Source organism: Phymastichus coffea, unplaced genomic scaffold, assembly GCF_024137745.1.
Source record: "Phymastichus coffea isolate CEN01 unplaced genomic scaffold, Cenicafe_Pcof_1.1 PCOF00062, whole genome shotgun sequence".
Classification (NCBI taxonomy): Eukaryota; Metazoa; Arthropoda; class Insecta; order Hymenoptera; family Eulophidae; genus Phymastichus; species Phymastichus coffea.
In genome coordinates this window covers 602,703-628,524 of record NW_026706873.1, presented here as the reverse complement: position 1 = coordinate 628,524, position 25,822 = coordinate 602,703, and the positions used below count along the sequence as shown (strand labels likewise).

At 50.2% G+C, this 25,822-nt stretch overlaps 3 protein-coding genes across 4 annotated transcripts; 1 reads left to right on the top strand and 2 right to left on the bottom strand.

The window, feature by feature from the left end:
• Positions 1–219: 219 nt before the first annotated feature.
• LOC131666927 (F-box/LRR-repeat protein 20) lies at positions 220–6,890 on the bottom strand. Of its 2 annotated transcripts, XM_058940026.1 has the most exons (9): positions 6,503–6,890; positions 5,173–5,412; positions 4,601–4,668; positions 4,377–4,506; positions 3,838–4,299; positions 3,370–3,561; positions 3,199–3,300; positions 2,807–3,022; positions 220–2,423 (listed from the first exon to the last, which is right to left on the bottom strand). In XM_058940026.1, the coding sequence occupies exons 1-9, from the start codon at positions 6,530–6,532 to the stop codon at positions 2,316–2,318; spliced, it is 1,548 nt and encodes a 515-aa protein (XP_058796009.1). In that variant the 5' UTR covers positions 6,533–6,890; the 3' UTR covers positions 220–2,315. The 2 variants fall into 2 exon arrangements, with proteins under 2 accessions (XP_058796009.1, XP_058796010.1); XM_058940027.1 differs by lacking the exon at positions 5,173–5,412 and having other exon boundaries at positions 225–2,423.
• Positions 6,891–7,102: 212 nt separating this feature from the next.
• Positions 7,103–13,703, bottom strand: LOC131666928 (pro-neuropeptide Y-like). The gene is made up of 3 exons (XM_058940028.1): positions 13,430–13,703; positions 9,562–9,759; positions 7,103–8,062 (listed from the first exon to the last, which is right to left on the bottom strand). Exons 2-3 carry the CDS (start codon positions 9,753–9,755, stop codon positions 7,864–7,866), a joined length of 393 nt encoding a protein of 130 aa, XP_058796011.1. The 5' UTR covers positions 9,756–9,759; positions 13,430–13,703; the 3' UTR covers positions 7,103–7,863.
• Positions 13,704–19,336: 5,633 nt separating this feature from the next.
• Positions 19,337–25,048, top strand: LOC131666984 (serine proteinase stubble). The gene is made up of 8 exons (XM_058940134.1): positions 19,337–20,987; positions 21,372–21,491; positions 21,645–21,863; positions 22,462–22,538; positions 23,163–23,263; positions 23,351–23,622; positions 23,690–23,844; positions 24,517–25,048. The coding sequence occupies exons 1-8, from the start codon at positions 19,352–19,354 to the stop codon at positions 24,679–24,681; spliced, it is 2,745 nt and encodes a 914-aa protein (XP_058796117.1). The 5' UTR covers positions 19,337–19,351; the 3' UTR covers positions 24,682–25,048.
• The last annotated feature ends 774 nt before the right edge of the window (positions 25,049–25,822 follow it).

Below are 25,822 nucleotides of genomic sequence, written 5' to 3'. Positions count from 1 at the left end.
GTGTTAAATGCAGCTGTAGCCTTCAGACGTTTGAATAAATAGACTTGTATACTTCAAAAGACAATTCTTGAATATATTTTATTATAGATACATTCATGAAAATATATACATGGTAGATTGCGGCTTGTACAAGCCATTGTTTTAATCGGCTGTTGGAATTTTTTTCTGAACTTGTTTCGGTGTTGTATTCCACGTAATAAAACTGAAATGTTCAATTTATATATATATATATATATATATATATATATATATAGGCCGATTAATAGACTATATATCTGGTGAAATATCGGTTGTATGTTAATTTTTAAACATCAGGTATCAAAATAACAGTACGCAGTATAATAGACATCAATTCATTTTTGTTCTCGATATAAAAAGTATTTTTTTAGCTTCGCTTTCGCTCTCTCCATACAAAAGCAAAAACGTATAGAGTGATACATGAGATTATGTAATATACAAATTATGTCGAAACACTTAATTATACATGTGCGTAATAGTAGCCCTATACAACGTATAAATGTGTACCTAAAATACGAAGATCTGAATGATACACAAAAAGTAAAAGATAATCGTAGATAAGTGTTATCATTGGGACTTAAAGAAATAATGAAACGATACATTCGATAACACTGTTTACTATGTTAATAGTAGGATCTTCGACTTCTCCTCTGACAAGTGTGATTAATTAAATAAATTTTTTTTTTCTTTCCAGCTGTGCCTTACTCTCGACAATTTGATTAGAAATTAAATACCGAATATCGATTACGTCAACCCAATCCTTTTCGTGCAAGAGTATCTTTGTTTCTACTTTACAGTTACTGGTGTGCTTTTAAAAATATTAATTTCAACTTAAAATAATACAACGTTTATACACATTGATATAAATCTTACGAGATACATGTTAACGTGCAGTTCTGTAAAAAATGCATTAAGTTATTAAATGAACATTTGTCGAGTCGTGGGTCAGAAGAGAAGCCAAGCGCGCAAAAGTTATAATATAGTCAATTGTAAAACTTAATGTTAACTTCAATCATTTTCTCGAGTAATATGTATAAATCTTCGAACACATTAGAAAAAAACTTTATTGTAATGCAGTATTGCTTCTCTCTCCTCGAGAGAATTTGATCCTATCTGGGAGATTTACAGGCACAGAAAAAAATGCTTTAGCCGATTTGTCCTTTATAGCATCTGGATCATTTATGTCTATTCTATTGCACAGCCAAACACTTGCATTCTCGATCATTCGTATCACGCCACATATAACTCATTATACATAACACATATATATATAGAAACAATAATATCATTCGTAAGAATTGCTCGGTAAAACTCAATTTTATAATTATTTTTCAGTGGGTCTATAGGAACCAATTATTGATAATAAAAAAACGAATTGAAGAACCACTGATAAAACGCATAACAGCCAATGAGATTGCGACAATTATTGTTCGCAGCAGTAAAAAAAGATTTGAATTATCGCGAATAATGGAAAGCTTCGAGAAAAATGAAATTTTTCAAGCTCTTCTTTCTCTCGCTTTCTCCGTTTTCCTTGTAACTTCATAAATATTATAGACGCATCGAACATTACTTATCTTACAAGAATTTCTCCAGTTCCGCACGACAGTACATAATATACCATTGATGTCACACATTTGTTTACGTTCAACATACAGCGTATAAAACATATTCTTTTTCTTCTTAACTATACACTTCCCCGTGTGGATTCGTCATACTCTCTTTCTCTCTTTATTCAAACTTAGGTAACGCGCAACCTTAGAAGCTCTTTCGAACGTATCTACATTACGTCTTTCTTGCAGTCCTCAAAGAGAAATAAACGATTACAGGCAAAGTGTGTATAAACGATAACACGCTTAAAGACCTAAATGCCCTACAAGACATTAATTATATCACGAGTAGTCGTCGTTTAAAAGCCATTCGGATGCACGCGTCGAAAGAAAATGCAGTCCCTCCCCTCCCAGCGTCAAAGAGGCGAGGAAAGGAACAAAGGGAAAAAAACTCAAGTTTTAAGTCAGAAAATCTTTCGTCTCATATGTACAAACGTTATCTCCCCATGAGGTTAATAATGGTCGAGAACGTGTTGATTCATTTTTTTTTCGTCAGTCTGATAAAATGTATATACCTTTTTGCGTGTACACCCCCTATCGAGTCACTATTGAAATGCAACCTGCGCTCGTGTAATTCATTGGGACGAGCACGCTTGTGCGAGGAGAGCATACCGCATCGTGATGATAGTCATCGTCTTCATCTTCGTGGTCGTCGTCGTTGTCGTTATTGCTGCCGCGGGGGATGCTGAATCACAGGATAACGCAGCAGCGGCAGTAACGCTGCCGAGAGGCACCGGACGATGGCGGCGGCGATATCGGCGCGAAGTACGCGTGAACTTTTATATTTGGCAGATGTGTCTTGAAACAGAAAACGTGTTTATTGATTAAAGTTGAGTGCGGATGGATAATGTTAACGGATCGTCGAGTTCCGGTGGATCGATAATTATCTGACTAAGATAAAGTTCGAACAAAAGAACCGACTCTTATTTGTAACTGTTTGTTTTCGAATGCCGTTGCATGCAATAGCTCTTTAAAAGATGTTTGCTCGACCGGGATCGAAATTAGCAAGTAATAGTAAGCTTACAAAAACATTAAAAGTAGAACAAGTTGCATGAATTCCGCGGTATTGTAAAGCTCAGCGTCATTAGCTATTGAGATTATCACGCGGTAAAAACGTTCCGCAATGTCGAATGTTTCGCATTTCCGAACTCGGACGAGTCAGACAAAAAGAAGATACTCACTCGGAGTCTGCGGATGCCGGCTCTAGTGATCAATTGGCAGTCGTAGAGCTCGATCCGCTCGAGATTGTGGCAAGCTTGCAGCATATGGTCAAGGCTGGCGTCCGTTATCAGTGGGCAATTGTCTAGCTCCAATACGGCCAGGTGCTCGGCCGCGCACGGCGATATGGCTAACTGTCTTATACCTTCGTCGGTTATCAGCTCGCAATGCGATAAGCTCTGCAAAAACAATCATGATCGTCAGAAATATGACGAGCGAAAGCGTCTCTCGGATTCGTCGGAAGATCGAGTTTTCAATGGCACAATTAAGTTTGCATACACTCATCGCTTCGTTATTCACGCGGGATTCCAAGGAAATTCGAAGAGACTGTTATTTTTGGTCTCGAGTGACTTACGAGTTTCTCCAAGCGAGGACAGCCCATCGCCAAGTGAATGAGCGTGGCATCGGTAATGAGTACGCACTCCTCCAAGTCCATTTTCTCCAGTAAGCGACAATTCTGCAACGGATCACATGTCGCTAAATGGTGCCTCAATCGTGCTTTGTTGAGCAAAAAATCAAGTATTACCCTCGCGAGAGCTTGAAAGCCATTGTCGGTGAAGTGAGCGCAACCGACGCACTCGAGGACGCTGAGCAGGGGACAGTATTGCGCCAGGTTCATCAGGGTCGCGTCCGTCAGGTTCGGACAATTGGATATGCAGACGTAGTGCAGCCGGGGACATCGTTCCGCCACCTCTCTCACCGAATCGTCGGTTATGTTCTGCAGAGAAGGCGCAACGCACTCGTCAAAGGTCGTTACACAAATGGACTCGTGAGTAATCTCTGAATAACGGGAAAGTCGAGACTGCGAAATACCGCCCTTGGCAACACGGGCTCGACTCGCGAGGTCCAGTTAAAGGCGGACCGGTCGAAGAGTGGCATTGATTATTTATTTTGAAACTCGGGCTAAGAGAGTCCATTAGATCTCACGAATATCGAGCAGCGCTTTAACGTTGGAGGTCGATACGAGAGGGGCGGCGACCAGGCGAAATCTTACCCTGCACTCGTGCAGATTAATCGCCTCCAGTTTGGGGCAAAAGCGCGCGAGGCACTTGACGGCGCGGTCGGTGAGCAGCCTGCAGCCCTTGCTGTGAAAGCTCTTGAGCTCGGGGCAGCCTCTGGCGAGGGCCTCGACGCCCTTGTCGGTGAGCAGCTCGCACCACGACAGATTGATATGGGTGAGCAGCGGGCAGCCGTCAGCCAGATCCTTGAGCGCGAGATCGGTGATCTCGGGACAGGAATCCAGGTTGAGTCGCTGCAGCTTCGGGCAGTGGCTGCTCAGCGCCGCGCAGGTCGCGTCGGAGATCTTCTTGCACTGGCTCATGTTCAGTTCCTCGATGTTGGGGCAGGACTGGGCGAGGGTGCGCATCGACTGGTTGCCGATGCTCTGGCAGCCGCGCAGCGACAGGCGGCGCAGGAATCCGCCGCATCGCCGGGAGATGTTCTCGATGACCGGGCCCTGGAGCGCGCGCGCGTCGGTTAACCATTGGCGTGACTCGCCGCCGCCGCGCGCCGCCCGTCGGCGCGAAGCCTTACCTCGACGTCCCTCTGGAAGTCGAACAGGTCGATCCGCTGCCAGTTGGATCCGTCTAGGGCCAGCACGTTCCACGCCTTGCTCACTTGGGCGCAGCGGCACAGGGACACCACGTCCAAGTATGATAGAATTCTACGGGCCGGAGGACAGAAAGCACAGTGCGATTAACTCTGCCGCTCGCTCGCTCGCTCGCTCGCCCCCTCGGCCCTCTCCCCTTCGCACGTACCTTAGCAGCAACTCCTTCGGCAGCTTCTTGTTGATTTGGGCCTCGTCGTCGTGGAACACCCACGTCAACTGCAAGGAAACAGAGCGGAAAGCGTGAAGGCAGCGACCACGAGGCATCTTTAGGAGCGAGGCGCCGGAGGCCGAGTCGCGCGGAAGCTCGCGAGATCCTAATCGTGTCTTCGTTTTTTTCCTCTTTCGGAGAAACGACAGTGATACTTGTCTCGCAGACAGCTCAAACCGCCGGGAAGATAAACCACAGGTCGTCGTTGAGGATACAGAGCTACTTCAAGATACGCCACGTTCCACCTCGCGTGCAGCGACGACAATAAGGCAATAACAACGAGGAGCATACAGAAGACAATGCACCATGTACAGACACGACAAAAGCTGAGACGAGAGCTGTGCAGCTGTACGAGAGGCCCACATACAGTGAGACGGTGAAAGAGTAAGAGCAATAGAAGAAGGAGGAGGAGGAGAAGGAGGTGGTGGCGGAGGAGGAGGAGGAGGAAGAGAGACAGTGTACGTGTACGTACGAGGCGAGAGTGAGTGAGATGAGCTGAGAGATGAACGAACCTGCATGTAAGACTGCTTCATGCTCGCGACTGGATTGGAGACGTGCGGGGAGTGCGAGTCGCAGTGACGCTCGTTGCTGCAGTGCTGAAGACCGTGAGGCTGAGCCGCTGACGGCTGCTGCTGTTGCTGCTGTTGCCGCTGCTGCCGTTGCTGCCGCTGCCGCTGCTGACGCCACCGCTGGCCGCCGGTGCACGAGCCGGCCTCCTCTTTGCCACCCACACCCACTCGACTTACTTTATTCTACAACACCAGCAGTCTGTCTGTGTTTCTGTACGATACGTCGTCACGAGTACACCGTATTTTGCTAGCCCTTTATTTATGCCGCTGAAATGTCTGTTTTGTTATGTATATGTAGAAACGATTTCGCTTTTTTCTGTTTCCTTTTTTTTTATTTCGTTGAGTTACTCTTTCAATTAGCGGACGAGTTCTTTTGCAAACGTACCAATGAATAATGCAGTCGTCGAGTGTGCGTAATTGTTGAGAGAGAGAGAGAGAGAGAGAGAGAGAGAGAGAGAGAGAGAGAGAGACAGAGACAGAGAAGAAAAGAAAATTGAAATTTCTCTCCGCTGTTGCAGATAAAAGAGCGAAATAAATACGCACACAGTTCGTGTGTGTACGGTTTCGTCGATGATGCGAGAGTGTAAATAACAATACCTTTGGAAAACGAGGATTGTCGAAAGAGCGAGAAAGCACAGAGTTCGAGAAAACGTACTCGGTGTCTTTCGCGTAAACATAATAAATCACACATACACACGCGCGCGCGCGCACAATATAATTGCAAAACACACGGATAGACGCAGACAGTCCGGAGTAAAACACAATCGATCGATCGATAAAAAAAAAGAGACGAATAAGTGTAGGGATAAAAAACTTGCGTGTGCTTCGATAACGAATAAGACAGTGACGGAGAGGGAGAAAGAGAGAAGGGGGAAGGAGAGGATGGCAACAACAAACAAACGAACGCTTCCTCTCGAGTGCGTCCATCTAGAAGAGCTACAACGCGGGGACAAAGGGTAGCCCCGCAGTTTCCGTGGGAGGCTCATAAAACCCTTGAGGAGTGTGCACAAACGCATGAGTTCTCATACGTTGCCAAATGGATCGCGAACGACCTGGAGGGAGCGAGAGAAAGAGCGAAGGAGAGCGCGATAGACAGAGAGAACAAAGGACATCGTTCGCGAATGCAACCAACATGGAGGCAGAACGCATACGAGAAAGGTCTGTTCTCGCTCTTTGGCACAGACCGAGCGAGCGATGATTACGGGACCGCGAGAAAGGGTTATTCGGCACATCAAGCGTGATATACGTGGGGAGAAATGATCTTGCGTCTTACCTCGAGCCTCGTGCGCCCGGAGTGTATCATCCTTTTGCGTCGCGTTATTGTTGCAGTTTTAATGTTCGTTGGGGGCTAGCTGGGGGACGTAGGTCGTCGCGCCCAACAGCACCCACGCATTCAACGGGCGAAAAAATCGACACCGCAGCACAACCGACACGGGCGCGCGCTGCCACCACAAACAACGGCAGCAGCAACAACAACAACGGCGACAGCCAACGAAAACCGCACGAGTACCAAGCCGCCAATACTGCGAAATGGCCGAGTCTACCGACACAACACGACTGTTGCTGTGTGGCGCTACTGCTGCTGCTGCTGCTGCTGCTGCGCTGCTGCGCTGCTTTGTTCGCGCTGCAAGCGAGAAGAGGGCCGAGAAGGACGCAGCTGATCGCCACCAGCTGCGATGCCAACTACGAAAGTATAGGCTCGTCGTGTTTAGGTGATTTAAGCGGCTTACTGAGCATGCGCGCGCGTCGCCACAGTGTGAAACAGATGGTGGGGGTTAAAAACATGGGTGACTCTCTTTTCGCGTGCATTGTTATTGTTTTGATTTCGAAAGAGAGAGTGAGAGACAGAAAGAGTATGGAGATTTTAAAATTAAATGCCGGAATATTGCCAGCTTTGTTGTGAAATTCTTAGGCGCTAACTACTGGAACTTGACTTTATATTTTTTTTTAGTATTGAACACGGAGTCCTTATAGCAGTTTTTTCTGCTCGTTTCACTCGTAAAGTATTTGATCTCTCTTATAGGCAATCTAATCCATAATCAAGGAAATGGCATATCGAAATAAAGTACTGGGCAGGAAGGCTCTCAAAGTCCAAATCGCACATATCTTCAAGACTATTTCAGAGACTTTTATTTATAATCTGTCATGAACAAACAATAATCGAGCAGCATATAATGACGTGACTAGCGCCAAAACTAAACGCACTTCGTTCTATTGAATTCGTTGAAGACGAAATGATTATTCGTCGAGATCACGTGTTTGCGCTTATCGAGAGGAGAAGCGGGGGGAGACAAATAGTAAGTAACAAACACTATTTTACCTACGACGGTTTTTTTTTACCAGACTACTCTACCAACAGTAGATTTCTACCTTATCTCTCGCTCGTGCGATCAGCTTACGGGCTACATATGTACGTATATCACATTTCGATTTACAAACAAGTCTGGAAGTGCTTTTTCTTCAAATGCATACCATCGATTTTTGCGTTACATTATAGAAATTTCAATAAGAATCTGCAATAACTGAATGATACAGGCGACGGAATTGTAGATTTCAAGTGCAAAGAGGAAGCAGCGAACGCAGTTTTCGTCCGGCTAATGATTAATGAGTACATTCTCCGCCGAAAAATAACAATTATTCCATCGTTTCGTAATATCTATTGAGGTGCTCGTCAGGATATATCATCTGCAGCTTGCTCGGCTCCTCCCTGTCTAGCTGCTTCGCAAGTTGGCTGCGCTGCTTGTGCTGCTCGATCGCCATCATCATCCGCAGAATGTTTATAGGGTGCTCCGGCGCGTTCGTCGCTTGATACGGGTCGGCTCGCTTTCCGTACCTGCGTTTCAACAGAGACAGATGATCATTACGCGCTTTCGTGCGATACGCTTAGTTTGGTCAAGTGATTTCGTTGAAAATGCGACGAGCAGTCGCTTCATTTGGATCTTTCTATATCATTTGTTACTGTTATATCACTTTTTTAAATGCACTCTATGTAGAAAAAGTTTAGGGAACTTAGGTCATTTAAGGCGGTCAACTGTTGAAAATTATGCTTTCTTTATTGTGATGTCAAAGCTGTTTTAATAAAGCTGTCACTGTGAATATTTTTCATTTTGAAGTATTTGGAAAATGCTTTCATTTTCTTCTTTTTATGTTCTAAAATCTCACGTAAGAGCCCTAGGAAGTCCCCTCAACCGTAATACCTTTGTTTTAGAAAAATTAATTTACCACGATTTCTGAACATTAAAGTGAACGAAAATCACTTTTAAATGGGTGGATTTTCTTCCTTTAGATTAGTACTCCCGATTAAATGAAAGATTTATCGAAATATTCGAGTTTAACATTTTTATGAGAACTTCCACAAATTTATCTAAAAAGAATTTTGAATGAAATTAATCTGGAGTACTGATCTAAAAGAAGAAAGTAAGCCCTTCAAAAGCGATCTTTATTCACTCTAACATTCGGAGGAGCGTGGTAAACCACATTTAAAAAAAAAAAAAGCTCTTACGATTGAGATCACTTTAATAGAATGTTTTTTAAAACGCAGTAATAAAAATTTATAATTTTTACTGTTTAATATCAGTTGCTCCCCTTAATAGGTAACTGCGTAGAAACAAAAGAATGGGGTAGAGAATCACGCGAATTTGAAATTAGAAGGGAAGCTCTAAGAGATGTATGGGAGGGGAAAGCCAACATAAAAATGGCGTAAATTGGGTTAAAAAATTAGAATGCGTAACAAATAAAGAAAAGGCAATTGAGGAGAAAGAAAAAGAAAAAAAATCTATACAAATGTAAATGCAATATAACATATGTAAATATGCGAAACAAAGGAAATGTGTGAAATAAGATAGACATGAAAAATTTGTAAAGTGTAAATTTGATAAAATTTGTAAAATGTGAGATTATGTAAGATAGGAAAATAAGGAGTGATAAATTAAAGAGTGTGCACGAAAAAAGATAAGATTAAGTATTATCACAGATTTAAAGTAAATGTATGTATCAAAGATCTTGTATTACAATTATGTATAGAATTTATGTAATGAAACCATGTCCATTATTAGACCATGCAGAGGTTGCAATTAATAAGCTTACGTAGAAATACATCATTTTTTATAAATAAGGCAAAAGATTTAGCAAAAGATTGTTCTGGTGCTGTGTTTAAAGCGTAAATTAATAATAAATGTATAACAATTTGAAATTTTGATAGTATTCAATGTTATTCAATGACTTATTAGAAAAAGTCTGTAATTACACGAAATGACACACAACTAGGCAAGTTGCACGCATCATCCCCAATATCACTCCAGGAGTGTAGAAATGAAAAGGAAACTATCGTACCGTGGTTTAGAGTTCAAAGTGTAATAATCCTTGACGAGGTCCAAGTACTGCTTCAGCTCCTCCGGACTGGTAAACACTTTCGGCCTGGTAGGCCTTGCCATGGGTTCCGGCTGGGACTGCACCGTCAAGCAGCCCACGGCCATGAAGATCACGGCGACGCAGGTCGCGCGCAGCAACGCCTTCGAGCCGTGCATTTTTCTGAAAGCCCAGCGGACAAACGTGAGTACGCCTATCGCTTCGCGCCCCCTTCGCCGGCTCTCGAGACGAGTTACACCAATTGGTCCGCGCAAGCTCCGCGAGCGGATTGTTCCGTTATACGTTGCGCGCAAGTGTCTACGCTCTGCGGAATTAACGCAACGCGCAGCGACTTATAATGCTCGCTAATTGACGCGACGAAGGCGCAGATTGGCGATGGCTGTGACGCGCGGTGACTAGGATGGGATGCGTGCGAGTATACAAGTGTCGAGGGCAGGTCAAGCGCGCGATTGGCATCGAAGGTACGACCGTCCGTGGATCGAGCTTCGATAGTTTCGTGTCAGCGCGGCCGACAGTCCGCGACGCGAGTTCGGCTATAAAAGAGCCTGCATATATGCAGTGATATATATATCGACCACGCGGCTGGTTTCCGTCGTCGTCGTCAATGCCACACCGGTGCCACGCACTTGTCGCCCGGTCAAACTTTCCTTTGCCTTTTCCCGCAATCTTATCGCGCGATGAGGCCTCTTCCAGGTAATTTGGCTCTCATTAATTTTCTCCGCTACTGCTGCTGCTGCTGCTACCGCCCTCCCCCCTAATCGCGCCTATGCAAACTTGGCGAGCTCCGCGGATTTGCAACGACGCTCTTTATCGTTCGCGCGATAGGTGGCTTGTACTACTAACGGCGAGCGGCCACGTCACATGGAAACTTGGACGATAAAGAGCGAATCTCTTCAGCTCCTTCGTCTTGTTCAGCGCGCCTGGCCAAACGGAAACGATTATTATCTGACTCGACGGCTTCGAGCTTTCATCCGCGCCACCGTAAATGAGCGCCGCGAGCACGAGCCCGGGCAGTTTTCTTGAAAACGTCACTCGGCCGGGGCGAGAAGATCGAGCGGCACAACTGTTGCGCGGGCGCGCAATTGCAGCTAGGATTTAGGTGGGTAATTCCCGCCGACAGATATTCACAGTAAACAGCACACGTGGCCGACGGCATCATCTGTCATGTTTTATGAAGCTTTCGTTCCATCTGTTAGTGTATGCCTAATCCATTTGTTCAGTGCGCGCGTCTCTATCTGAATTGAAATAAAAGGGAGTGGAAAACCCCGGCGCATGAATCACGTTTGCATAGAGACGACGCGGTCGGAGCCACTTTTCCTCGCGCGCGCGAGCTCGTTCGCGTGATAATTTTTCAGGATGGAAAACCGCGTGGGCGGACGTTACATCGCAGCCATGGAGGGGGAAGGGGGAAGAACGGCGACAAATCGATTTGGCATAATCGCGCGGAGTATCTGGCGTTCGGCGCACGTACTTGCAATCGATGCGGCGATAAGGACGAGAGGAGCCCGAACCGAAAAAGAGGGCAAATATTTATTATTTCCCGGGTACCGATACGCGGCTCTTTACTGATTGACGCATACACATAGTCGCGCGCGCATCCTTGAGACGACAAAGTCGCGGATTGCCTATCGAGGACATGGGCGGCTTTTTCCTGATTTTCGTCGCGCGAACGACGTTCCGCGTACATACTTCGCCGCGCGTGCATCATCTCGACGCGGTTGAAAATATTTCCGATAATGCGGTGCTGCGCGCCGCTCTGCGTGGCGCCAATTCGCCATTATCTTTTTTGCGCTTTCATACTTCAGATTAGGCGGCAGTGAAGCAATGTTTGCGCTCATTACGCCTTGTACGTGCTCCTGATTACCCGCCAATTCGTTGGCCTTATCGCTCGGCGCGTCTACTACTTTTCGATAGCTTGGACTTTCCAAACGAGAAGTGGGATCTCGGAAAGAACCGAGCGGCTGGAATTCGAACGAATAGATCGTCGATGAAATCATCAACGTCGCGACGTGATCCGTTGACAATGCCGCGCGCAAGCCCCCGTCAACTGGAATCAGAATAATCTACGTTGGAGCTGTGATCGCCACTTTTAATTTCGCCCGACGCCCATGATAAAAACAATCGGGAAGAGAAATAGATAAATTGCTGTGAATACATTGACCCAGTAAAGAAGATGAAACTGCCATAGATGTCATTTGTCCCTTATCTGCACTTGGCCGCGTGGCATAAAGCCTTTTGAATATTTACAACTTTTTTTTACGGCGCATATTGTCATTGCTGGACGATTGAACGCATCGAAATTCTCGCTACTACCGCTACGTGTTCGTTTTTTTCGTTTTTTCGACGAACGTGCTTCTGCTTACTGCACTTTCCGTTTTCGCTCGGCTTGCCTCGTCCGCGCACACGATGTCCGTCAAACGCACGTCGCGCCGATTTGACGGATTCGCCAATTCTGATCTGAAATTAATTTCCATGATGATGGCCTCATGCGCGTCATAAATTTCGTTCTCGTGTTCGTAAATGAAAGGCCCGTCATTTCGTGAAATCCCATAAAACTGTACTATTTCCTGCCAGACCGAGTTATATACTCCGCGAGCACCGCAAAGTGCACTATAAACTTGAGTCGTTTTTACTAATACGTTTTTTATATCATTTTCGCTTTATAAAATCTAAAATTTTTATGATTTGCATTCCTTTAAAAATTCAGCAGTCATCCGAAAAATTGTTTTAGTCCTACGATCGTATCAATGAAATCGCTGAGAGGCAGATAAAACATCATTGCTTCTCGTGATAATTAAAAAAATCACGTATACTCGAAGAAGAGATACAAGGTGAAATAAAGTTACATCGAGCTCAGATCGAAGTGTAATTGATATAACAATGGTCCCAGCAGTATGCATATTTAAATCCTCTCGTAAATCTTCATTAGCAAAAGCCAGACACGCACGTGAAAAGCGCGCTTGACTAATTGGAATGCCGAAGCGACAGGTAGATTAGACAAATTAAGAACTACTGGACGCAGCGTCGCCCCGTGGAATTCAAAATAAATTAAGATAAGATTTATCATCGCAGCAGCTGACACAGATTAGCCTCTGAGTTGGCTTTATCAGGCCTTGTTTTTTTTTTCTTTTTCTTCGGCCCTTCAAATTACGTTATTTTGCCACATTGCGTCACAGACGTCTACACGCTAGACATAGAAAAACAGGCGAGGTATTTTTTTCGCGATCGCTAGACGATAAAATGACTGGGCGACAGGTGATCTCGAAATCTACGATCGTTCACGTGCCGCCGTGATACGTCGGCGTACACGCGCGAGGAGCGAACTTATGCGCGGCGCCTGGAAAGAACGTGCATCGAAGCTCCGATTACGTTGCTTTTTTCTTGGTGCTGTCGACTTTCACGGATGTGCCTCGCAGGGTTTCTGCTTGGCGCGGCGAACCAAAGCGCATTCGCATTAAGCTGCCCTGAGCTGTACGTCGATCGCACGAGGAGCTTGCAGAGGCGAACTGCGCGCGTGAGATTTGTCGTTGAAAATAAGATAAGCGAGCGATCTTCGATCCATCGAGAAAGTTGAGCGAATTTATCGCGGCAAGAATTTTCATCCACTGTCCTTTTCCAAGCCGGCGTAGGCGCTGTGGAGCGAAAAGCTCAGTTTTCGCGAGCTTCGAGTTGGAAGGCAACCGAATTACTAAGGCATCCGATTGCCAGTGGATCAACGAAAATATTGCATTTACGAGTTTCATTGACGGCGCGCAGTTTCGTCGCGAAATCAACAGGTGCAAGACAAACGAGCGACAAAAAGAAGAGAGAGAGAGAGGGAGAGAGTACCAACCTTGGCAACCGGAGAGCAGAGATGTACAGTGACGATTGGCTGACCGTCTATCAGCAGCAGTGAATCGAAGTGGCGCCCGTCCCTATCTGCTATCCGTTGCGGAGGTGCAACTTACGCGCGAAGCTGGCAGTTCGCTAAAAGCCTGGATGGCGCACGGCTTAACTTCGTTGGTCTGGAAGTTTGTGTAACGAGCAGTCGGGCGCGCGCGCCGTCGCTTATATATACAGCGGCCGACCAACCCAGAAGCACCCTCGCCCCGGCAGGTGCGCGCACAGCTCCCAGCGAATCCCCGACTGCGAATCCTATCTTCTAGCCCCTACTACTTGCCGTGTAGGCACGCGTCGCTCCTCTCTGTGCACCACGTCCGTTATACACCTATCGCGCTCTCGTCTCTCTCTCTCTCTTTCTCTCTCTCTCTCTCTCTCTCCCTACGCTACTGCTCGCTTTTCCGCTTTTCCAGCGCGTCGTTTTTGACTGTTGCCAATCGGACATCCTCCATTCAACATTGGAAAGCTTTATTAACAATTAATCCGCTGTGATTTATTGCCCATTGTAACGTGGGCTGGCGCCAACGGGAAGAGTCGTGCGACACACGCACGCGGGCGCAGCTAGCGTAAAATCGCGCGATCTCACTGTCGCGCGCTGCTCGCCTCGTTGCGACAATTAAGGCAATCGCGCGGCTTTCAAACCTATATATCATCGCCGTACTCGCCGATCGCTCGCGCCTCGCGCGGCCGCTCATCGTCATCCGCTCGTCGGAACGAAAGGGGCCCTGATTAAAAAGGAGCCGAGCGATCTTCCGTCCGAGGTAAATGAAGTTGCGAGTTATGGCCGACGCCCACGTCGGGGCGCTTCGGCATTTTCGCAAAATTAAAATTTCCCCCCGTTTCCCGCGATTAATCGAACCATAGCGCCTCTCGCGCTCAAATCCCGGTAATTACTCATCCCCGACGATACATCAATTAAAGGTGCCCGTGAGATACGAGTGGCCGGGAAAAGTTATGCCTCTCACCGGCGCGCGCGGGAGGGGGAGGTGCTTCGAAGCACCGACTCGCGTCCGCGCCGGTCAGGCTGCCTCGATCGTCGCAAGGGAATGCGCCAGTTTCGAGTGCAGGCGACGGCGAATTCGCGAGCGCGTATCCCCGCTCCGCTCGCGCAGCCAAAGAAAGTATCACGGTCAAGGTGCGCTTCTTTCGCTCTCTCTCTCTCTCTCTCTCTCTCTCTCTCTCTCTCTCTCTCTCTCTCTCTCTCTCTCTCTCTCTCCTGCCACCGTGGCCGTATAGATACATAGATAGGAGCGTGAGCGAAGGGGAAGAACAATATTAATAAAGCCGCATCTCCCGCTGAGGGGAGCATAGATTCATTATAACTGATATACAATCCCCCGCGCGATATTGGATCCTGTCTCGTGAAATTTTTTTCTCCTCTCTCGCTCTCTGCCCGAAAAGTTTTTAGTCCGCGTTAATCCCTTCGGGCCAACCTCGAGTTGATCGTCGCCTTTTTTCCTCTATGACGTAGATATTGTTTGCGCTCATTATCTCTCTCTCTCTCTCTCGCTCTTTCCTGTATTGCGCGTGATTCGTGGTATTTTCAAGCGGTGACTTTTATCTGTTGCATCGACTTGCGGAACGAGTGCAAGTCGCGATGCGCGCCGCAATGTGTGCCGGCTGTCCGCGCCCGTTAGCGCCGAATTGAATCCATCGTCGAATAAAACGATGGTCTCTGCGAGTTTCGCGAGAACCGAGACGCGTGGAAAAATTTGAGATCCCCGCGTGAAATTCAATAAGAGCGGCGCATCGCTCTCCGGACGCGCAAAGCCCAAAGCGCGAAATTCCATTTCGCGAGCCAAGAGAGAGAGAGAGAGAGAGAGAGAGAGAGAGAGAGAGAGAGAGAGAGAGAGAGAGAGAGAGAGAGAGAGAGAGAGAGAGAGATAGAGAGAGAGAAATGCGCGCTCGAGTGTCCAGGCAAGTCGGATTGGCGATTGGAGAATCTTCAGAACCGGACGCTCGCGCCATCGCTGTCGATTGCAAAAAAAGCCGTTATTCCCGATGCTTCTGTTTCTCGACGAGCCGGTCCAGATGAAAACACGCGTCGACACTTATAAATATATTATTACGAGTCGCGTCCGCCGGCTCGCGAGCGTTTTGGCAAAAGCTCTCCTCGTCCCGCATACTCCGCGCTGAGATAGTAGCGCGGGAAGGAACATCAATACCGGCCTTCGTATTTATGAGCGCTTGCACTGTGCCCCTCGTCTTTGCGTAATTTTCGCATTTAAGGAAAATTACTATCAGTCGGGCTTTCTCTAGCAGGTCTCGTGCTTGTTTTGTCGACTTCGCGTTGCACAGACGGAACATACCTCTCGCTTACCTCGAAATGCGGCAACGAATGCAAATATGTTTTTTTCGCGCTCAACGCGGTTATCAGTGCCACCCTAGGCTAACGAAATCGCGAGCATTTTCGTTGGGTTCTCCTGGTATTTGCTCGGAGAAATGTAAATGTAGCCTTTACAAATTATAATTGCGATAAATACTGTCACGTAAAAGTCATTCGTGAATATTGATTCAGCGCGTTTCTTTGCTCTGAATTTGAACCGTGACGCAGATGGAATTTCAGTGACGCGTGTACACGAGGCGCCGGAACGAGCCACGCAATGAAGCGTCGAACGCTAAACATTTTAGAAAAATCAGGCATTTCCAATTCTAAAACGAATCTTTTGAGCTACAAAAGAGTGAAAGTCGCGAAGAGGCAGCAGCAATGACTTTTAATCGTTCGTTCGGCGGTGAAACTATCCGGGCGGTTGACGGTCGCGTACGCAGTGCTGTTGTGTTCCCGAAAAAAAAAAAAAGACACTCGTACGATCCGTCGATGTCTGAAAAAAGCTTTCTGTCTCCCGACTCACGCACGCGTCGATAAATGCCCTGGGCAACTGCGTCGAACTCGAACGATACCCAACGCCATCCCCTCGAAACATCCGTAGAGCGTCAACGAGAAGCAAAAGAATCGCGGGGATATAATCAGCATAGTGCGCTATTAGGGTTACGCATCCCGCGGAAAGGTAGGAGCTGGTAGTGTTGTTGGCAAGAAAGAGAGAGAGAGAGAGAGAGAGAGAGAGAGAGAAACAGAGCGCCTCAAGGGAGATAGAGTCGCGGTGGGAGAGGGGGGAGAGAAAAGAACGGTCATTGCCTCCACCTGCAGCACACATCGCGGCGGCAACGGCGGCGGCACGGGGCCCTCCTTTTTCCTCACGGGCCACAGCCGCGAGTCGAGTCTACCCAAGGAGTCGCTCGACTAGACCTCGCGAGAGAGACAGAGCTCGACGGAATGTTGTCGGGCTCGTCGTCGGTTCTTCCTCTGTTTATCTCGACGCTCGCGTGAGGCAGCCAAGGCTTAGGCTTAGTAACCCCCTGCTCTGTCGGAAGCGCCAGCGAGTGGACAACCGCGTCGATCTTTTGTCGACGCCCTGCGGATCCATCGGCGATGTCAGTCGTCTGCCGCCGCTGAAGCTCTCGCACCGTTCTCCCCAAGGTAAGACCGCCGGTCTCTCGAGCTCGCGGACGACGGAGTCGCGATCCGGGCGGGCCCCGGGCCGTGCGAGTCCCGGGGCGCGCGAGGCGACGTCGGATCGCCGCGGCTTCGCTGCCCCGTCGAATTATCGCCGCGCGCCTCGTTCGCCCGCCAAGCTGTACGCGATGTACCGTAAATCGGCGCCCACGGCGGGGCCCCGTATATTCAGCGTAGCGGTACTACGACGGCGCGGCGACGCGGAGCCGTTCGCGCGCGCGAGCTCGGCCCGATCGACTTTCACGAATTTCGGACGTGCTTTCCGCGTGACGCGCGCGCCCGAGGCAAAGCCCCGTCCGCCCCCCCCTCTCTCTCCGACCGCAGGACGTCGCTCGCGCCGGCAGGCCGCGCGGCGCTCTGCCCGTGTTTTCGGCAGCGCGTGGGTGGCTCTGACGCGTCTCGAGGTGAGCAGCAGATCGAGCTCTCGCAGTTATGTAGGTGAGAGCAACGGTAACTCGCGCGCGCGGCTCGACGCGGCGCGTGCGCCCGACCACGCCGATTTTTCGCCTCTCGTCAACCCAACCCACTTCGACGATCGCCGATCCCGCTGCTCGCTGCTCGCGTCTCGCTTCGTTCTCAGTCGAGAACGCGGCCGGAGGTTCGGGCGACTTTTCACGCTCGGCCCGAGAGAGAGAGAGAGAGAGAAAGAGAGAGAAAGGAAGAGACAAAAGCGGAGCCGATCGTCGAGGGGAGAGAGAGGGGCAGAGAAAAACGGACGCCGAAATACCGTTTCTGAAAGCTCCGCGAGAGCGACAGGCTCGCGCGCGCGCGCGAGAAGGACAAAAAGGCCAACAACAAAAAACAGCAGTCGGCCGCTGCGCATAGTTGGCCTTGAACCTGCGCGCGCGTAATTGCGGCCGTGACTGCGCGTGGGAAAGTTCTCATAGCTCGCAGCCACCTCGACGTTGGCACGACAGAGTCATCGCCGCCGAAAGGAAAACGAGGAGGCAGCCAGGCGGCAAAGCCGTATTTTCCGACCTCTTCTCTTGCAGATGATGACCAGGCGCCACGAGGTCGTCATCGCCCTGAGCTGCCTGACAGCGCTGGTGCTCGCGCAGCTGTGCCACGGCAGCCCGGTGTTCGTGCCGCAATTCCTGTCCGGAGGTAAGACCGTCAAGCATCCAGAGCCGCGAAACCGCGTGGCAGCGGCTAATGGACGCGCCGCCGCGGAAGCGGATCAGTAGGCAGGAAACCGCGAAATCAGAAGAAACGAGCGCGCGACCGACCGATGACTTTCTCCGACTCGCCGCCGCGGGCACGCGCCGAAACTTCCGCTCGCGCACGCTGAATGACAAGTCAGCTGCGACTGGCCAACTGACCCGCAAATTCGTCCGCTGACATTCTTTCGCTCTGGCTGTCGCCCGACTCGAATCGAGACCAGCCGGCTTGGATAGCTCCTCGGTGGACGCTGCGCATCCGAAACGCTCGGCATTCAACGAATAGACGTGGCTCTCCGCGGAGCACCAAGATAACCGTCGCACAGCGACGTTAGACGAACGATCGCAAAAGTATCGCTAGCCGACAATCAGCCGTAGCTGCGCCCGGACGAGTTGAACGCGCGCGACACCCACTGCACAACGACGAATCCCACGTTTCGTCAGAATTCATTGCGCGCGGAGACACCCCCTCTCGCCGCAAAGAGCAGGCTCGTATGCTCACGCACGCAGGGCGCGCGGACTCTCCGGAAGCTGCGAGATTCCCGTGCGTCCGCTTGTCGTGGCAGCAGATCCGGACAACGCGGGCCGGAATTCGGGCGACAGCGCGGCGGCGGTGCCGGCAGGATGGTGGTGAAGGATGGCGCAAAGACGCGGCTGACTGCCGCGCCGCGGCGCCTCCTCGCCTGGCCTACTTTTCCGCTCGGCCAGCTAGTCTCGTACATCGAAGCTTAACGGTATCATTTCTGCCGGCATTGCCGACGCTCTAACACGAATTCACTCCTCGGTGGAGTCGCCTTGGACGAACGGCAAGCGGACCGCCCGTGCGCGCACTCGCGTGGACGTAAACGGCGATTTCCCGATGAGATCGAAACGGGTGTCGAACGACGGGCGGTCGAGTTATGGTAATCGGCCGATTACGCGCGCCGTTGACGCATTTCAGTCAGTTGCGCGCACCGCGAGTTCCCGTGTATCCGCTTCAGCGCGCGCGCGCATTTTTATGATAATGAACCGTTAGCGCCTCGTATAACTCGTTAGCTCTTCAAACGTGAGCGAGCCAATGGCCACGATCGGGCTGCGTAATTCGAGCCAACGATTGGTCCATCGGCGATGAAGATAATGACGCGGTTGCACGATTGCAGGTACCGGTCGCAACATTCGCCACCTGCCGTGCGTGTCGCGTCGCACGGGCGAGCAGGGCGTGTGCATGTTCGCCTTCACGTGCGCCAAGGCGAACGGCACTCACCTGGGCACCTGCATCGACCGCTTCTACTTCGGCAGCTGTTGCAAGATCGAGGACCCGTCGACGGCCATCGACGCTTTTCCGCAGGACAACGCCATCGACACGGACAGCACTTCGCCGGCGAAGCCCTTCCTCGTCGCGATCGCCACCACCGCAGCCGCCACCACCACCAGCAGCGCGAACAGCCAACCGCTCGACAGCAACGACATACCCGGTAACGTGGACAGCGGGTTGAAACCGAGGCCGACAAAGAGACCGCTGGACGCGACCACGCAGTCCACGAGACTGTCGACCTTCCAAACGGTGCAGAGCAACGCGTCTCAACAGAGGTACACGACCTTGCCCACCGCTACCAACACCAAGATCGTCGCCACGCCGAAGCCAGCCTCTACCACAGCCTTCTACTTGACCACGAGCAGCAACGCGTTGGCAAAAAAACCGACACCGCCGTCGACGACCTTCGGCCAGAGGATATCTACGAAGAAGCCGGCTTCTCCGTCGCCGACCAAGAAACCGGTTACCGCGACCGAAGCCACTTCTGCGCCGAGTCTCACGATTAATCCCGCCGCCGATAGACCGAGCCTGTTCACCACCACGACGCAAAGGATTTATCCTGCTACGAGATTCCCACCGAGGAACGCGACGACCGTGGCTTCGACCAAGTTCAGCAACAACGCGACAACTACTACTACTAAGAATGTAGTGCCGGAGACGTCGACGATCAAGCCCGTGACGACGAAAAAACCGGTAAAGACCACCAGCAAGAAACCAACGACGATCACGGTCGCTAAGAAACCCAGCACGACGACGACGACGACGACGACGACGACGACGACGGTCGCTAAGAAACCCAGCACCACGACCACGACGACGAGTAAGAAGCCCGCGACGACTGCTGCTACGCCTGTTACGACGAAGGCCACTATCACCACGATCAGTCCACTGACGAACTCGAAAACGACGATACCCACAACTGCTACGTCGACGAAAAAAGTTGTAACCAAGAAGCCTGCCGCGACGTCGAGCAGTACGCTCGCGGTGACGAAGAAGCCTGCGAGCAACGCGACTCACGCGACGAAGAAACCGGTGAGCAACGCGATCTACGCGACCAAAAGGCCTGCGACGACCACTACCACCGTTACGACGAAGAGGCCTACGAAGACGACGAGTGCACCGCCGACGACGACCAGTACGCCGAGAACGACGACGACGACGACGACGACGACGGCAGAATTGACAACTAAAAGGCCTACCACGGCGACCACGCTGAAAAGGACAACCACACCTTCACCGACGAGATCAACCACGACGAGCGCGTCCACTACTAGTCGACCGACAACGCTGAAAGTCACGAGCAGCACGACGACGACGACGACGGCGAGCAAGCCCACGAAGCTGCCGATAGCCACCAGTGCGAAACCAACGGTCGCGGCCACGAAACCCATCGTGGCTACTACCATCACGGCAAGGCCACCCGCGAAGAACACCACGATCTCGAACGAGATCGACGCCGAGTTCGACGATCAAACGCCTACGGGATTCGTCACCTGGTCGTCCTTCCCAGATGAAAGTCCCACCAAGGCCCCGGCCAAAGAACCAGGTACGCCTATTATGCTTATCACAAGGCTATCAATGACGAGCGAAGGAGAGAAAGAGAGAGAGAGAGAGAAGCCACGCTAACGGTGGATATTGGAGAACCGTAATCTCTCTCTCTCTTTCTCGGTGCGGAATAGCTATGGTGTTTTTGCTCGCTCTATGAGCCACGATGCGCGCAACGATTTACTAGTGTATATTTTTTTCCTCTGTATTGTAACGTGGATTACATTATGACATTTTAAAAGGAACGTCTTTTCTTTCGTTGCAACGTTTCGTCTTCCGACAAGTTGGCCCAGAATTTCGGAAGCTTATTCGACTGATAACGCGCGTATCATAATGCTAATGCAGTTACGAGTGAGCGAATATTGGAAAAAATGACGATTTTCAGAGACCACGGAAACGGAGTGGCAGCCAATAACAACGCCCGACGGCTGGATCATCGTCCAATCTCCCGCGACCGAGCAAGAGGAATCCGAAGTAGAAGAAGAAACAGCGAAGCCGATTAGCAGTTCCACGACGCATAGTACTGACAGTCCGACCATCACTACAAGTAAGCTCGTGCTCTAACGCGCGAGCAATCAAGTTTAACGCCACGTGTTTACAGCGCGAAAGCGCCAATCTCGCGACCTTGAAAATTAAGCTCCGAACCGTGCGTTTCCAGCTAAGGCCACCACTCCGGCGACCACAACGACCAAGGAAAGCACGACGACTTCGATACCGACGACGACGACGACGACGACGACGACGACGACTCAGCGAGCTATTACAACTCCGTCGACGACCTACCTGGACATGCTGTCGACGCTCGCGAGCGTCACGTTCGCACCGAGTCACAACGAGCTGCCGGCTGTCCCCATAAACATGTCTAATTACAAAGATGGTGCGTACCAGGACAATGCCAGGCATCGCTGATCTCATCCTTCGTGGCGGAAGTTTTATCATTTGGATATAATCGTTTTCATTGGGAACTGACGAGCGATCATTTTTTTTTCCAATTCCAACGAAATGTCAACGCGAGTCAACAAACTCGGAAATTTATTCGGAGAAGAAGAAAAGAAACAAAAGAAAACGAAAAAGAGGGGCGAGGCGTTTCGCGAGCGAGAGAAGCTGTACCGGTACGGGCGGCGTTGTACCGTTAACACGCATCGGTTTCACATTCGTCGACCGACGCCGGTCGTAATAAAAAGCAAAAGTAGAGGCGAGCAAGGGACAACGGCGTGGCGGCTCGGGGGGGTGGATACGGCGGCTGATCGGCGGCGTCGACGCGACAAAAGCAGCCGACGATACCGGTTCCTTTCCACCTCCCGCCGGGCCCCCGATGTACCTCGTCGTCGCACGCGAGCGCGCGCGCGCGCGTCACACGGTCTCGGCGGTACGCGCGCAGTTGGCGCAAAAGCGCGTGTTCGCCAACATGGCCGCCGCGCTGAGGCACGCGAATCTCATGAAGAGCGTGAACTCGACGATTCTCATACTTGCAGTTTGCGGCAGGAGGCTGTTCCCCGAGTCAAGGATCGTCGGCGGCGACAGCAGCACCTTCGGCAAGTGGCCCTGGCAGGTAATGCGCTCTTTGCTCGCCGCTGCTCGCGCAAAGCTACGCCCCGGCGTGGCTTTGCGATCGGCTGCTCTGCTCCTTGCTTTCCTTCTCCTTTGTTTTCGCTTTCGAAAGCGCAAGCTTGCGAACGGGATTGCGCTTTGCCCGTTGGCGCGCGCTTCCGCTGGAATCTAGCGCGGCGATTGGGTTGCCGAACGGGCGTTTACGCGTGTAGTGGCATTGAGACGCGCGCGCGTAACGTTATTGTTGTTTCAAGCGCTGATCGTGTGATTGAGAAAAAACTTGATTGCACTGGCGCTCTTTGCAACTCCGCGATAAAAAGTCTACTTCCGCGCCTTGAACGTAAAGCGCCCGGAATCGGTAAGATTCGAAGGATTTCTTTGGCGCCCTTCCCGTTCGTCGATTCTGTTTATTGCCGCCATAATCGCGAGCGCGAAAAGTTGGCTGCCAATGCACGAAACATCGATGCATCCGTTCGATCAAGCCGCGAACGCTACGCTTTTCACTCTGACAGCCTCGTCAATTTGAAAAAGCATCGCGTTTCGGCCGGTCGACGATGCACAACTCGCGGCTATGGCAACCACATCGCCGCTGCGCTCACAATTCACACCTCGTCTTCCTCAACAGATCTCGCTGCGTCAATGGCGGACCTCGACGTACCTGCACAAGTGCGGCGCGGCTCTGCTCAACGAGAACTGGGCCATCACCGCCGCTCACTGCGTCCAAAGGTGCGTTCACCCGTGCCTGACTCATCATCGCCATCGCCATCCACGAAAACACAAGCCTCGCTCACTCACGCGCGTCGCGTTTTGCAGCGTGCTGCCGAGCGACCTGCTGCTGAGAATCGGCGAGCACGACCTGGGCAACGAGGAGGAGCCGTACGGCTTCCAGGAGCGCCGAGTGCAGATTGTCGCGTCGCACCCCAACTTCGACCCGCGCACGTTCGAGTTCGACCTGGCGCTCATGAGATTCTACGAGCCCGTGCTGCCCTTCCAGCCGAACGTGCTGCCCATCTGCGTGCCCGACGACGACGAGGACTACGTCGGCCAGACTGCCTTCGTCACCGGCTGGGGAAGGCTCTACGAAGGTGAGTCTGCCGCTTGTCCGGCTCTTCGCGCGCGCACGTTGTCCGTAACCGAGCGGCTTGCTCGCAGATGGACCGCTGCCGTCGGTACTACAGGAGGTGGCAGTACCGGTGATAAATAACTCGTTGTGCGAGGGCATGTACAGGAACGCCGGCTACATCGAGCACATACCCCACATTTTCATCTGTGCCGGCTGGCGGAAAGGCGGCTTCGACTCCTGCGAGGTAACGACCCCCTATTTACCCTCTACCCTCTCAGTTTCCTCCGTCAATTTTGCTTCGAACCCTTTATTTTTCTTTTGTTTTTCTTTTGTTATTCTTTTGTTTTTCTTTTGTTTTGCGGAGATCGAGCTTTCCTCGATGACTTTCAAGTTTGCCTCGGCAATCAGTGACACTCTAATTAATGGGGATAATTTGGACTCGAGAATCGGTCGACTTCGGTCGTTGTCTAAGTTCGTGCTACATCGCAGAAAAAGCAGTTCGATAAAGCTCTCACTCGCGATCCCCATTCACGAGCGTACGCGTTACTTCGACAAAGTTTTTGCAATGATCTTCATTCGAGGCGGCGATGAACAACTGGGAATGCGATGAGCTCTCGTTAATTTGTTTTTTTCTTTTCGAGTCACGATTTCACGCTCTTTCCGTTAGAGTTCGACCGGAGCCCGGTGAAAACTCGCCGCACCGCTGAGCTTGGCCGTTGAGAAATGGAAGTCAATTGCAAAGGGGGGACGAACTTCGTGCGCGCTGACAACCGAGTGGTGCGGGAGGATCGATTGTGTCTCTTTCATTCCGAGGGAGAGGCCACCTTGAGAGCTAGGGCCGCTGCGTTTTGCGCGACAATAAAAAATTCAACCGACGGATGTTGAAAATTTGCCTTCTCGTTTTGCCGTTCCTCAGGGCGACAGCGGAGGACCACTGGTAATCCAGCGAAAGCGCGACAAGCGCTGGGTTCTAGCCGGAGTGATCAGCTGGGGTATTGGTTGTGCCGAGCCGAACCAGCCCGGAGTCTACACGAGGATCTCCGAGTTCCGCGAGTGGATCAACCAGATCCTCCAGTTCTAAAGATGTATCATAATTGTTGTGTGGAGAACATTGTGCGCGAGGTGCAACAGTGATCCGCCCTATGTGTAGGGCAATTTGTAAATACGACAATTTTTTTTTTTTTTTTTTTTTTTTTACGTAGGTCTGTTATCGATTGTGCACGTATGCCAAACTCTTATTTAATTATTTCTTCGTCACGAGTGTTTCTGCTCTTACTCTGTACCCGTCGAGACTCTTTGCCCTATCTCTATTTGTATTTTTTATTTATTCATTAACGTATTATTAATTGTAATCTCGCACTCGGCGAAATAAAAAAGAAACGTCGAGTCTGTACAAAAAAAAATGACATTAGCTTTATCATAACAATAAAAGAAATACAAAAATGTTTGCCAAGAATACAGTGTTCTTTTTTGTGTGCTTTTCTTACTCCGAGCCGCTTTTTCCATTATATTGCGTCATTGCGCGAAGCGTCAGAAGTGTTCCTTATCGATCGTACAACACGTCACTACATCCGCAGCGGCGAGGCCTTTACATTTGCGCGTAGGCGAGGCTCGCCGCGGTCCCGCGTCGTTGACTGTTGAAGTGGCGCGCGCCTCTCTCTCTCTCTCTCTCTCTCTCTCTCTAGCTTCGTGTTTCTCTGACATTCGTTTTACGATTATGTGTGCAAATGATTATTTAATAGAACGTTGACTTCTTTAATACAGCGCACTCGTGCGGATTACATTGTTTCCATGAAGCTTCTGACGTGTAATTTTCCTCTTCGACGGTTCGATTTCTTTTCCATTATTACAACGATTTTTCCTCGTATCAAAGACTTTTGATGCGAGGTGGATTGCCGTAATAACAAGTTGCCACGGAGAGATAATTAACTCATTGAAATATATAATCTGTGGTTTTATTCAACGAAGAGAAACAGGTTAATTTGTTCATAAAGCTTCATTTTTAGCGCAGTGGGAGGGAGAGAGGGTAATTACAGTGTCACACACGCGTCGACAGAGAAAATTACCGTAGCGTGTAACGAATGTCGGCGCTACTTGGAAGAAAAACGAGATGTCACGGGCATGTCGAGCTTGTTAAGAACTGGACATTCTTATCCTCGCACATCGAGTACAATTATTCTCTTCACCCTCGAACTCTGCTTTCGCGCTCCGCAGGCGTTGCA